This window comes from Schistocerca americana, chromosome X (assembly GCF_021461395.2).
Source record: "Schistocerca americana isolate TAMUIC-IGC-003095 chromosome X, iqSchAmer2.1, whole genome shotgun sequence".
Taxonomy (NCBI): domain Eukaryota; kingdom Metazoa; phylum Arthropoda; class Insecta; order Orthoptera; family Acrididae; genus Schistocerca; species Schistocerca americana.
Window position 1 is genome coordinate 708868531 of NC_060130.1, and position 14626 is coordinate 708883156.

Below are 14626 nucleotides of genomic sequence, written 5' to 3' on the forward strand. Positions count from 1 at the left end.
AAGTTGAATGTAATTTGTATTAGTACAGTGAATATTTTAATTGCATTTTCCATTAGTTTATTGAACACAACAATAATGACCAAAGAGAAATTAATCAACAACAGTGTATTCTTTCACAATATATAAAACAATTTGACAATGCTAAAGTAGTTTGCAAATTCTATGCCTGTAGAACCTACTGGTTCTAACGATGTCATTAAGGCAGTGTAGTTTGAAGAACATTTTTGTGTAGAAATGAACTGCCTTGACGGTTGATCGATGAAGAGTGGGAAAGGTAAAATTTTATGAGTATACGGTCAGTGGAACAAGTGCCTGAGAGATGACTTCCCTATCAATCTCCTGGATAGTTTTGTTCCTCAAATCAACAGAGTGCATTATCATGCAGTATAACATGTGATGTAGTTTTGTCTGTCAGTTTTCTTGCACTGCTACTGAAAGGTGTCTGTTGTTGGCAAGAAATTCCAGCTGTGGTGGACACACACTTGGGGAAGAATTCGTAGTGCAAAACACACTTTTGGAGCTCTGGGATGGAAAATATTATGTTCATACTTCCCTTTGCTTAAGTTTACATCTTTTGGTAGGGTTCAGCCTTTCACTTCTTTTTAGGAAGTTAACGATAAAAGCATCATTACTCGTCGCCAGTAACAGTATTGCTTAGGGATGCTGAGTGAGTGACCTGATGACGTTCAAGCAAAACTGCAATAACAGTCACTCCATTGACTTTTGTTGTTTAGAATTAGAGCATGCAGTATTCCTAAACCAGACTCCTTAACCTTGCCTGTTGAAAGTAAATGTCGCTTGATGGTTAAATGGTAATCCATCACTTACATCAGTAGTCAGGATTCCCTAATGTGGAAAGACATTCGTGCCAGAACGATCTTTGTTGAATCAAGAATCTTTTTTTGGTGTATGTTTCCCAAAAGCACTCACTCCACACACAGTACAAATCTTTCAAGTATGCAAAGTCCATTACTTAACTGCAAGATGATAACTAGAACTTCAAATTCGCAAATGACAGTTGATGCATACACTGGCAGCATCATGCCGCGTTCACCTGGATGGCGCCCGATTTCAGGCGGTGGGTGGTGTCTGGCTGGTGTCCGGTAGGCACTGCAGCGTAAGGAAACGTTCAAGCGTAAGCTGTTCTGATCGTGACGCAGCCACAAGCTGTCCTGTGGAATTTTTTCTGGAAGTATTTGTTATTTACTGGTGTGTACGATGTGAAGCGAATTATCTTCAATGTTCAATCAGACTCATAACTTCAGACGATGGCCGAAATGTGGTAAAAAGATACAGTCGGACACAAACATGCAACTATAAGTTTAGAATGCACGATGATTACCACTAGACCACAGGCTCACACTACACATCTTGGAAGTAGACAACACTTCCTCCTGACACTTCCGCATCTTACAGTGTTGCCAGATTGTGCAGTTGGCTGGACTTAGTGTTGTCAGGGGCGGTCAGTTTTATTGGCCACCTTAAGTGAACAACTCGGACTGACTTGGTCTCTGTGGCGGCCAGTCAGCATTCAGTTTTTGTGTCTAAGACTGTACATATCACTATCCCGTGACTTTTGTCACCTCAATGTATAATTGTTAAGGACAGAGTTTGAATTAAGTCCATTTAATGGTTAAAACAGGTCTTTGCACATTAGTGTGTTTTTAAGTGGGCTGCATGTTGATACATGGGCAAATCTTGTTTAGTTCAATTTTTAGTGTAACTGTAGTGTTTGGACTGTACAGACCACAAGTTCTGTTTTAGTAATTGTTAATGTGAGGTAATTTATGGCATTAAATTATATTATTTGTTGCAATTTATTTCCTTCTTTTTCAGGAAAGCTGTGGATATGGCCACCAGAGAAACCAGTGACTTTGAACAGTTGACGGTGTATGTTGCCCAGGATTGTGCAGGTAAATTTAGTGTATAATTTTTTAAACTGGCCTAAAAACTATCTTATGCTTGTGCAAAAGCAAGAAAATCATAAATATATATTAATTGAATGCTGAATAGTTTCTTTAGTCCTTCACATAGTATCAAGTGTAAATAACATAATTTCATTAGAGATACGTTTTGTACAAGTTTGCAGTATTTTATTTATATTTGTGCAAATGCTGCTGTTTGGAACCATTGCTTCTCTGACTTCACTGAATGTAAATTAGTTATGAGTTTTGTCTTTAGGGTACAAGTGTAGTCCTTAAAGGTTTCTGCTAAATGTGTTAAACACTAGTAAACTGTGGATTTTTGGACAGGAAGTGTGCAATCAAAACCAATTTGAAGACCTCAGTTTAAATTTCCCATAATTCCACTAAAGCATTCAGTATAAATGCCAGAATGATTTTCTTCACAAGAGTATATTTAGTATCTCTCCTAACCTTTGGCAATCTGTAGCAGTTTTCCACCTAGAATGACATTCTTGCCTATGTAAAATGAAAGCCTAATATTTATAGTGATCTTATGACTAATGTGGATATATTTAGATTAAAGTTCAGTCTTGATCACGTTATGTCTGTTTGATCAAGACTGAACTTTAATCTAAATATAACAATGAATTGATCACAGTATTCTAAAAATGTTTACCAAAATTGTGACTAATGTGGATATTTTCATGTATTACTTATAGTTGAACTGGAAGTCTTTCAGGAAGATTGCAGAAGAAAGTTTCAGTGGTGGAAGGAATGGATGGAATACAGACAGTGGAAAGATTCAAAGTGGCAACTCACCTTATAGTTCAGTGTTGAGTTGTTGAATGGTGGATATGTATGTAAACAAAATTAAAAATTTGTGAGCTTATATCAAGCATACTTCTTTAGAATTAAAACACACACATGGCTACTGTGTCCCAGGCTGAAGTTCAGAGGGATGAGGGGTTGTAAGTGGTGGAATGGCTGAGAGGGTGAGGCAGCGAAAGAAAGTGATAGGAATGCATCACCAGTGAACCTGCTGTCGTGCACACAAGGGTGGATGTGTATGACACATGATGACTGGAGAAGTGGGTTGGGAAAAGGGAGAGAGAAAGGTGAAACAAAGAAACATGAAACCAAGGAGAGAATAGTGTGATTATAGATTAATTCTGTGAAGGGGGAGGCACAGGAAAATAAACAGTGGTGGGTGTGGGACATGGGCTAGTAGAGGTTGAGACCTTGAGGCTTGTGGATCAAAGGATATTTGTAAGAATGAGTTTCATCTGTGTAGAATCTAGATGGCAAAGGGTGTGGGCCAGCCATTGAAATTAAACATGTTGTGCTCAGCAGCTTGTCCTGCCATGGGATGGTTAACTTTGTCCTTACCAACAGTTTGACAGTGGTCATTTTTGGATAGTATATTTCCACAAAGGTCTCACTAAGCAAATCATTCCTTCCACCACTGAAACTTTCTTCTGCAATCTTCCTGAAAGACTTCCAGTTCAACTATAAGTAATCTATGATGGACAGCCGGTTGGTACTCCAGCCCACATAAACATATGTTCAGTATTAAAGCATAGTTAGTATCTGGCATTGATCCCTTTAACAGGTTGTCCTGCCCTGTGGTAGGGTAAGCACATCTTACAGGCATATCCTAGCCACATCAAATATTTATCACCTGGATTTCAAGCTACAAACAGGTTGTCAGGGACATTACAGTTCATGCATGTGACTTAAAATATACACAGAAGAAATTTGACAACACTGGAAGAAAAAAAAAATTAAGCAATATGGAGATTCATCAAAACACATGGTAACTGGTGGAGTATATGACAATTTTGTATTCGAAAAAGTGATGAGAACAGTTGCAGCTACTGATAAAAATAAATACTTAGAAGTGGAAATAACAAATGATAGGAAACAAGGTAAGTTAATTAGATCAAGAACTATTTATTAAAAGGAATTTTGTGGGATAAACAGGGAAGGTCTGTATTACTAAGAGACTATCCTGGAACCCACTACCAGTGGCAGGCTGTCTATCGAACAGCTTCTAGGGACAACAAAAATTTTATTTTTAATACTTCATTTAATTATTGACAGGATTTAAAAATTTAAAATGCTGTCATCATGAAATTAAGAGGTATAATCTTATATTAAAAGTTTGATACAATAAAACAAGTATTACAGTTACAAACTGTGTTTATTTTGAGGCAACATAACTGACGCACACATATACTTGGCCTTTATTCGTATAGTATTTGAGAATGAGAGCAGTTAGCTTCTTCCGACAAGCTTTACAAATAATTTCAAACCTGTATGAAACTTTATGTTGGTGAGGCCCTCCACAAAATGATGAAAGGAAAAAAAGTTTATTGCGTATGACATTTTAACTGTTCATGCAGTAAAACTTCACCATCAGCCATAAAATTTTAATTTATTACTACATCACAGACTCTATTTACAATACAGTTTGCAGGCAGTACCCACATATACTATTCAATATATCTGCAAAATTATATCATTGTATGAAACATAGTTCGGGAGATGTGACATCATAAACACTAAGATGTGTGAAAAACTTCACTTTTTCTTAAAATGGAGTGCAAATTACACAGAATATGTTCAGCCAGTGTTTCATAATGAGAGCATTTAATCATGTCTGACAAAATTTAAGTATAGTTTCAAATATTTTCTAAACTTTTCTCACTTACATGTTTAACATCAAATATTTAACACGTTAATTCATTTCTAAAGTAATCAGATGTTTGAAGCTGTTTCTACATGGAAGTTCAGGTTTTACTGGATCATATTAGAGCAAGAATTTTTATAACAATAAGCAATATCGCTTATGGCTCAGAAATTTTGACAAAGAAATGGTAACTAAATTCAAAATTACGAACCTGTAGAGATGTATTTCTGAAGGTGTTCAGTAGTGATAACAAGAAAATAAAAATAAAAGAATCTAAGTAATCAGTCCAAATCAGTGTTCAAAATTCAGTGATTAATTTTATTCAACAGAAACACTTACAGTTGTGTGAGCTCATCAAAAGAGTGCAAGAAATAGACTTCCAAAGACTGTAATGTATGTGGTGCCAAATGGAAGAAGAAAACAGGTACAACTACATAATATTTGGATTTGGTAGACTCATTTGTTAATAAGAAATAAGACTGTTCCTGAAGAGTTAGGGAGGAGCAGAGAAGAATGGAGAAAAAGAATTGGGCACTCTCTGTGTGATCATAGAAATTTGTAAAATATGTAAACATTGTTAAACCAGAACTAATAATAAATATTTTTAAAAGAGAAACAGAGAAATTAACCATAGAAAAGATAGTGCTTTGCTTAGAATTGTAGCATTATTATGGCATGTGTAGCAGATGTTTTGGACAGTTAATTTGTGAACATAGATGAGAAAATTGATACATACAGTTCAGAATGCAATAGAAAGCAACACGTCGAATTAGCACTAAATTGAAAAGCTGTTGAAATTATACAATAGACTGTCCAGGTTGGAATATCAGCAATATTATGAAAATGATAGATTGCTACTCACCATACAGATGACACACTGAGTAGCAGTAGGTATGACAAAGACTGTTACACATTTGAGCTTTTGGCTAAAGCTTTCTTCAGAAATGGAAACACTCTCTCTCTCTCTCTCTCTCTCTCTCTCTCTCTCTCTTTCTCTTTCTTTCCCTCCCCTCCACACAACCAAGCACACACACACACACACACACACACACACACACACACACACACACACACACACACACACACGACCGCTATCTTCTGCCAGAATGCAACTGTGTTGCGTCGAATGGGAGAAGTAGTCCGGAGTGGGGTGGGGAAGGGGGAGGGATAGCAAGAGAGAAGAAGTCGGCACTGTCTGGTGGACCACACAGGGATTAGGTGATGAAAGGAGAAGGCTGCCAGGCGTATAGTTGTGAGGCTCTGGGTAATGGTGGGAGGGGAGCAGGGAGTGGTAAAGGAGGAGACCAGAGAATGGGAAAAGACCAGTGTGTGCATTGGCAGTGTGTGGCACAGAGTGGTGGGGAGGGAGGGGGTGAGATGTGAGTTGGAGTAGGTGATAGGATGGAGGGTGTGGAAACTGATGGGTGGAGGGTGTCGGAGCAGTAAGTTGCTGTAGGCTGTGGCCGAGATGATTTTGGAGAATGTGTGGTAAGGATAACTCCCATATATGCAGTTCAAAAAAAGCTGGTGGTGGAGAGGAGGTCCAGATAGCCTGGATTGGGAAGAAGCCATTGAAATCAAGCTTATTGTGTTGACTGCATGGTGTGCCACAGAGTGGTCCACTTTGCTGTTGGCCACAGTTTGGTGGTGGCCCTTCATCCTGGTGGACAGCTACTTGGTAGTCATACCAATATAAAAAGCCATGCACTGATTGCAGCAGAGCTGGTACGCCATTACGGCTTTCACTGGTGGTCCAGCATCTTTTGGGATAGGATAAGCCTGTGACAGGACTGGAATAGGAGGAAGTGCTGGCTGGGTGGATTGGGCAGGTCTTGCACCTGGCTCCATCTCAAACAGAATGACCAAGAGAGTCATAAATGTTTGCGTTGGTTGATAATTTCTTTCTGCAGGTGGCATAATCATCATGATGGCCTGTCAAATGAGTTTTTGGTATATTGTCAATTATGAGAACAGTTAGTTATCAAAAATGAGTGTATGGCCTGCTTTGTCATACTTGACGTTGCACTTAGAGGTGAGGCATATGTGTAATTGCTGGATTCCAGGGTGAACAATATCTATGCAAGTGTGTTGTGGCAATTCTGAATTTCAGTGGAGCCTAGTGTACTGATAAATTAATTTTTGTTTGTGCATAATGTGATGAACTGGTTACAAATACTGTGTTAAAAATAACATTTTTTAGAAGAGTGAAAAAACCTTATAAGTCATTAAATTTTATCTTGTTATATTTAATTTACTTCCTAGAAACACATGAAAAATTACTGTATCATCTTAGTAATGGATATTACGGCCTAATAGCAAGAAACATTGTAAAATATACCCTCTCAGTCCTAAAAGTTTTGAGAATCAATTAATAAAAAAATAAAGAAACATTACGATAGTGCTTTTAATGCTTCCCCAGCTGTGCACAATGCACAGAACTTTCAGACAATGATGTGAAACTGTCATAAAAGTTCTACTTTGGTATGTTTTTAAACTCGTGTATCACTTTGGCTTGAATGTCGGTTATGGCGTTAAAGTGTTGCCCTTCATGTGACTGTGCATTTTGTCATTTTGTGGTAGGTTCACATGGATAATATCAAGTCTCATCACCCATGATGATGATTTCCAGAAAAGAACTATCTGCATTCTGCATTTCAGCCATGTTGTGGCAGCTGTCCATGCATTGTTTTTGTTCAGGAGTCAAGTTGTGTGGAACAAATTTTACACACTTTTCTTTTCTTCGAAATATTGTGGCAAATGCCTTCAACACTTGACTTGGGGATGTTACTCGGTTGCAATTTGTGACACTACGTTGGCACAGTATGGCCACACATCCACTACTTAGCACTGCGTGCTCACAACAGTCCGATCAAATGCACATCTGTTGTTTGCAGTTGTTAGTTCAAGCTGCCACCATAGGTACTGCACTAGTGGTGTTTGTACAACAGGAATAAAGTCGGTCTCGGAACTTTTTGGCCACATTGAGTAGCTCACTGACAAAGACTGTTTTATCAGAAAATCTTTCTGTGAATAAAAAAAAAAAAACTGCACAGTGATTTCTCTCATTATACTATATTAACCTCAAGAGATGTTAACTTTGCCAGAAAATAAAATAAAATTGCATTATAAATACAGAGAACTCTGCAAATTAATCTTAAGTGCTTACTCACCACTACTGTTGTGTTCAGTCAGATGCAACTTCTGTCCATTTCTTCCTCTCCTGAGGCAATTAACATGTTCCCTTTCTCTTCTCAGGAAAGGAAATAGAGATCGAAGTACTGGGTTTTTTGACTTCTTAAACTTGATTTCACCATTCTAAAGCTGCTTGAACATCAGCTGATGGGGAATCTTGGCTTTAGTTTGGAGTGCAGTTGTGCCTTAAAATGTATATAACTGCCCTGCACAAAAATGTACCTTCTGGGTGCTTGACTTTTTTTTCAGCTGTTAGTCTGTTGAGTTTAAAGGTATGGCCACATGATGCTTCATTCGTTGTGCACAATCAGAGAGACATGGGACAAAGAGCATCCAGGAAAATTAATGAGAACAACACATATATACATGGGTTTTCTCGTGTCCACACATTACCTTATTGTGCAAGCAGTCTCTTATGTATTCCCTTCATGCTTAGGATTTTGTGCTGCATTGTGATGAAAAGACAACACAATAGAAAACACAAAGGTGGCTGTGGGTAAAAAAGTATCTATATAATATGAGTAAAGAAATACAAAGTGACAACATTTTGTTTGCAAATTTCAGGAGGTGGTCACAGCAAGGTTTTAGATATTCGATTTTCTTCTTGGGGAAACTGCAGTGATAAGACTGGCAATAACTTTGTTTGCTGGTAACCAGTGAATTATATACTAGTTTGAACTAAGTATTTCACGTTTCAGAACTAAACATTTCAGTGATTATTCCTGAAATTGAGAAGTACTTAAGGACTGAGGATCTTAGTCATTTTGAGGTGATTAACTAACTTTCCATGTGTCATTTGTATTTTATTTTATAACAAAGTTGTTTACACAACGTTAATCTTGAAAGATTGTATTTAGATTAACAATCTCAGACTAGACAAATTCAGGAATGCCAGACACAAGAATCCACTAGAACTAAGGTTGTGTTTTCAAAGTTTGTATGTCTTGCATAAATCATTGTCCCTCGTTTGAGTTTCTAGTTGTTTTTTGAGGAGCTACACTCACTGTCATTTCTGTTGTTCAGATGTCAGCCTCCCCAGCTGTTCTGTTAAGTCACCATATCAAGAATCATCATCTGGAGTTTTCATATACACTTTTCATAAACTAGTGGGCAGGTTTTTCTTTGTTTTCTTACTTTGAGACTTACAGTATCTATGTCTTTACAGTAATATGATTGGAGAATTTTTATCTAGTACTTGTCGCTCAGGGCACCTCATCTCTGACTTTTATTCAAATGAACTGTAGAAGCAGCATTGCACATAACTTTTCTTTGTCTGTAATCTTCTATAAATATCAGCTTGTTTTCTTTGGAGTCAACATACATTAATTCCCACCAATCACCGGAAGCAATGTGCAACTACATATGGCCTCCATTTAGTGGAAATTACACATGCATAAAGGCAAGTGCGTAGTTGCGACATTGGAAATGTAAGCACGTGCACAAAGTTGAATAGAAAAAAGGCATCCTGTGGACGCACCTTAAAGGTTTTCTTCACAGAAAGTCTGTAATACTAGTCAGCAAATATCAGTTACTAGTCCACCACGCTGATGCTGTAAGATGCTGGATGTTGAGATGTAAATCATTTGGAACAGAGCAAATGTCTCTCTCAGATTTCTTACTTCAATTGCTGTTTCCTTTTGTGGCACCCTGTGCACCATGCATGCAATGACTAAGTAGCTTTTCCCTTTTTGTGGCTTCCCCATGATTGTTCCATTTACTGTTAGCCCTTTAGTTTTATTTAGATGTCAGTAAAATTCAGACAACCTTAATCATTCTATAATGCTGACTTGTGCGGATGGTATTTGCATTGTTGCTGACATTGGTTTTATGGGCATAAGATCATGGTCAGAAGTGTGACACTATACCTAATGTTTCGTCTTCCAGTGCTGGGGACATCATCAGATACCTTAACAACTCAGAAAGCTGTTACTCTCAAGCAAGCTGAACTGATTATATGTAACCATGCAACGGTCAGTTTGTGTTGTCATAAGACCACTGTGTAAGGTCACACAGTTGTGCCCACTTAAGTCATGAAGCTTGCAAAAAGGAAATGTTTATATTGTTTGTTTTATTTAGCATTAAGCCCACAACTTGGCTTTTTTCCAATCCTGCTTCCTTTCTGTTAAATTTGTTTTTGTGCCTTTGAATTTTTGTGGCCCCTCTGTACATCTTAGCATAGTATTAATGGATCTTTTTAAAACCACAGTGTCTGAAAAACAAATTTGGTGGTTCCCTGGTTCTAGTGCATGATCAGCTTTTGCTGATTAATCCATCTTGCCTGGGCAAAAATTGCTCTTTTGTTCCCTAAGGCAAGTGTTAGTCACCCTTTTGTAGTTCCTATGTACACTTGACCACAAGTGCAACGGATTTTATGTTCTCCTGGTGTGGCAAGCAGCAAGCATATATCCTCTGCAATTTTCCAAATATTTGCCTAACTTTCTTGTTAGATTAATCAATAATGTGTCCGTGCAGTGTTTTCTTAGTAGTTTGTGATGCAATCTGTGACAGTTCTTACAAATGCTTCTTTTTCATTAGGAGCTTTAGGCCATTTAGGATGTAGTGCTCTGTTTATCTCATTTTAAGAATAGCCATTTTTTCTGGAGGCAGTTCTCAAGTGATAAAGCTTGCCTCCAAGTGCTGTGGCTCACAGCTTCTTTTAGCCCAGTCTACAAATGTTTTAATAACTCCTCTTTTCTGCTTAAGATGGTGATTAGAATTTCTGTGAAGTATATATATCCATGTGACTGGGCTGTAGACTTTATGCCCTAAAGTTCCATAAGGTTTTCTGAGTACCTGTACATCCAAAAATGAAATTTGACCTTCTTTCTCTTTTTCCCTAGTGAGCTTTATATTAGAATCAATATTATTCAAAAAAATTAGAAATTGTAAGTATTCTTTTTCTCCATGAGGCTATGTAACTAAAGTATCATCCACAGACCAAAACCAACATGAGGGTTTCTTCTTCCCCATCTGAAGGGCTCTCTCTTCAAATTTTTTCATATAAAAATTTTGCTGCAGCTGCACTCAATGGGTTCCCCATAGCCATTCCGTAAGTTTGCTCATAAAATTTGTTGTTCCTTTGAAAGTAAGTTGTTGCAAATTTTTATATGGCACACAAGAGTAATTGTCACCTGGGCAAGATGAGTAAATGGGCGGTAGCAGATCGTTCACTGGAACCAGGGAACCACCAAATTAGGTTCTCTGACACTGTGTTTTTAGCATGATCTAATCATCACTACAGTGCGATGTATAGAGGGACCATAGAAATTCAAAAGCACAAAAACAACTTTAACAGAAAAGAAGTCATATTGAAAATAGACAAGATGTGGGCCCTAGTGATAAATAAAACAAACAGTGGCAACCCTTGGCCATTATAAGTTCCATAACTGAAGTTGACATGACTCTGCGGTCTTAGGCAGTCATCAGATGATGTCACAAACTGACCATTGTATGGATTCATATAAACAGTTAAGCTTACTGAGCTTGTGTGGCACTGTAACAGCTTTTTGAGTTATTAAAGCCGCCACTGATGTTTTCAACTTTGGAAGACGTAACATTAGGCAGAGAACTATGCCTTGGACCATGGCCTTATTGCCCATAAAACAAATATCAGCAATAACCTTAATCCTGTCGGCAATCTGTCTGTGTGCTCTTTGATATTGTTTCTTGTGTTTTGTTTGCTTGTGTAGTTTGTATTGCAGTGAAAACACTTCTTCCAATTGGATAGAAATCATACTGGTTCTGGCCAGCATACCAGACATTAAATTTTTCCTTGTACTAGAATATTTAAATGAAGCAGGAAAAAACTAGTCATAACAAGAAACGAACAAAATTACTTCAATTTTAGCATCACTTCACATGAGAACCTCCTTTCTTTAAAGTCATAGAAATTATATTTAACAGAAATGTACATAACTTCTTAAATAATTGAAATAGATGAGATACAGATAAAAAGTCACACTGAAAGTAAACAAATTCAGATAATCACTGACTTAGCAGAGAATCGTTTCACTTACTCATCTGAGTGATTTATGTGATAAGAATTGCTCATCATATACAAAACACCATGATGGTTGAACATTTATTTTGTGCGTTTCAAGCTACGACTTTGAAAGCAACTGTCTCAAACTAGTTTCGATTACCCACCATCAGCAGGTTTGATCAACCTCACCAGGACAGACACCTAGTCACTGTCCTCCTTACGTCAGTTGTGAATTATTCAGCTAGTGCAGTAATTTGCTCTGCAAAATATCCTCCTTGGGCTACTCAAATAGGGCCTATCATCATTTAACTAATCTATACATTCTTTTCAGACCCTGTGACAAACTTTGGTCATTGTACCTACTTGGTATATACAGTTTGGAAGGTTAATATAAAACAGAGCAATTTGTGAACTCACATAATGTGACGACCCACATGCTGGCCCTGTTCAGTATTCTGGATTGGCAGAACCATCATTATACTCTGCAATAATTGATGGGCCCAGGTAAATGGTTACTACAACCAACATGGTACAGTGTTACAAAATTTACATTGTAACATACAGAGATAGCATGAACATACATTTCTCTGCACGAGTTATTTGAAATTCTTTCATGAATAGCTGTATTTTTTAAATATGCAGCTGGAAATCATATATATTCCTCTCACTCCTTGGCTAACACTAATTAACTTAGTTTCTCCTAAGCTATACATCTTACTTTGTCGCAGTCTCTCTGCTTAAGACTATGTGCCCGCTGCCTAGAACATTACCAACCATCATGTTGAACTGTCTTTGCCACCTTTAGTCGTGCCTTTCTTCTCTTATGTCTTCTTCTGATCTTTTTCTAAGCATCTTCCTGTTATTTTTCCATTGTTATTAAGTCATTTAACACTGAGTACAAGATTAACTTTTTGCGTACTATACTATAATTATGATGGTTGTACATTTTTGTAATTTTTTTTATTATTCCTGGAGGTGAGTCAACCAGAGTACTATTTTGCTTGTTTGCAGTATATCTTCAAGATGTGATAGATCAGTGTGAAGCAAATGGTAAAGGCTCCTGGAAGTCTTTAATTTTGTTAATACCAGTTCGTCTTGGTGCAGAAAAACTGAATTATATATATGCACCATGTCTTACTGCCATGCTGTCTTTGGATAATTGTGTTGGAATAATTGGAGGCCGACCAAAACATTCCCTGTACTTCGTTGGATTCCAAGGTAAAGTTGTAGAGATCATTATAACAGATCCGGTTATTTTCATACATAAGTACATGTGTGGTTTTACAAGGTTTTTGATAACTAAATATTCTGCCATAGGTGGCTGTTAAAGATTGCATTGATTGTACAATTCTTATGTGAACATTCTGTATATTTGACAAATATTTAAAGTTTGATTTTGTAGGAGTTACACATTTATAGTCATTAATTAATCTGTGCAAAAGATTTCTCAACCCAAAGAAATGTTGAAGAAGTGGAAAAATGTATTTAACTACCTTAATGCAGGAGTTTGTTTATTTATGTATTTATATTAACAAATAACAAAATTAAACAGTAAAGTCACTAATAGCCTGCTTCATATGCTTTCCAGAATCAATTTGAAACTGATCAGGGTATTTGACCATATATATTACAGGTCAGGCATATTTAAGTGTGGAGTCCAGAATGGGATTCTGTAGATTAGGGGAAATTCTAAGACCCTAATGAAAACTTGCACACAGTACTTAATTGAAAGAGCCAGTGTTGTAGCACAGAGTGATGGGAAGCTGACAAAATGAGGATAATGGTATTGCCATTTACTTTTTTATTTTTATCCTTTGTCTTCTGAAAAGCCTCACACATACTGCTCATTCAGTACCTGTATTTAACAAAATCAGTCCTCTCACATTGGAAATGCCATGATTAAGAAATCTGATATAAGCTCCACTACACTCTGACAAAACTTCTGCACAAGGCACCAAGTGCCCATGACAGTTTTCTTAAAAAAAATTTCATGCATTGTTGATTTGAAGCCACTTTAATGTAATCATAGTGGTTCAAAGTTGTTCATCAATTTATTCCTAAGAGTCTAGACCTCTAAGATCATCTGATGCACTGCTTTTACTCAAGGGGATCGTTATGAACAACGCTCATTGCCGGCTGGCTGCAGTGTTTTCACTGCCGAGCTGGTCGCCATCTCTCCCGCCCTAGAGTATATCCGCTTCTGCTCAGGAGTGACTCCCTGAGCAGTTTACGAGCTATTGACCAGTGTTTCCCTCGCTCTCATCTGGTGATGGCTGTCCAGGAGTCCCTCCATACTCTTGCCCGTTGTGGCCGCTCTGTGGTCTTTGTGTGGACCCCGGGTCATGTTGGCATCCATGGAAATGAACCTGTTGACGCACTGGCCAAACAGGCTGTCAGTGCACCAGCCTTGGAGATTGGTCTTTTGGAGAGTGACCTCAGGTCAGTTTTGCGGCAGAAGGTACTTCGCACCTGGGGTGAAGAATGGCGCACCCTTCCTTCACCCAACAAACTTCAGGCCATCAAGGGGGCTACCGGTACGTGGCGCTCCTCCTTGCGGGTCTCTCACAAGGACTCTGTTGTCCTCTGCTGGCTGAGCATTGGCCACACCTGGATAACACACAGCTATTTATTGCACCACAAGGACCCACCTTTATGTCGCTGCGGGTCAGCTTTGACGGTGGTTCACATCTTGTTGGACTGCCCGCTTTTAACTCCGCTCAGGCAGACGTTTGTGCTGCCTGATATGCTTCCTGCACTTTTATCAGATGACGTCAGATTTAGTTATGAGTTTTATTCGTGCAGTGGGTTTTTATCACTTGATCTAAGTGTGTGTTCTTTTTTTTTGTGTTGAGTCTGACC

At 37.9% G+C, this 14626-nt stretch overlaps 1 protein-coding gene across 2 annotated transcripts in view; it reads left to right on the forward strand.

The window, feature by feature from the left end:
• LOC124555055 (cysteine protease ATG4C) overlaps nucleotides 1-14626 on the forward strand; it is an 80886-nt gene that overhangs the window by 54221 nt on the left and 12039 nt on the right. For both annotated transcript variants that reach the window (XM_047128830.1, XM_047128831.1), the window contains 2 exons: nucleotides 1837-1913; nucleotides 12779-12985. In XM_047128830.1, coding sequence (XP_046984786.1) covers nucleotides 1837-1913; nucleotides 12779-12985 — 284 coding nt within the window. The remainder of the gene's footprint in view (nucleotides 1-1836; nucleotides 1914-12778; nucleotides 12986-14626) is intronic.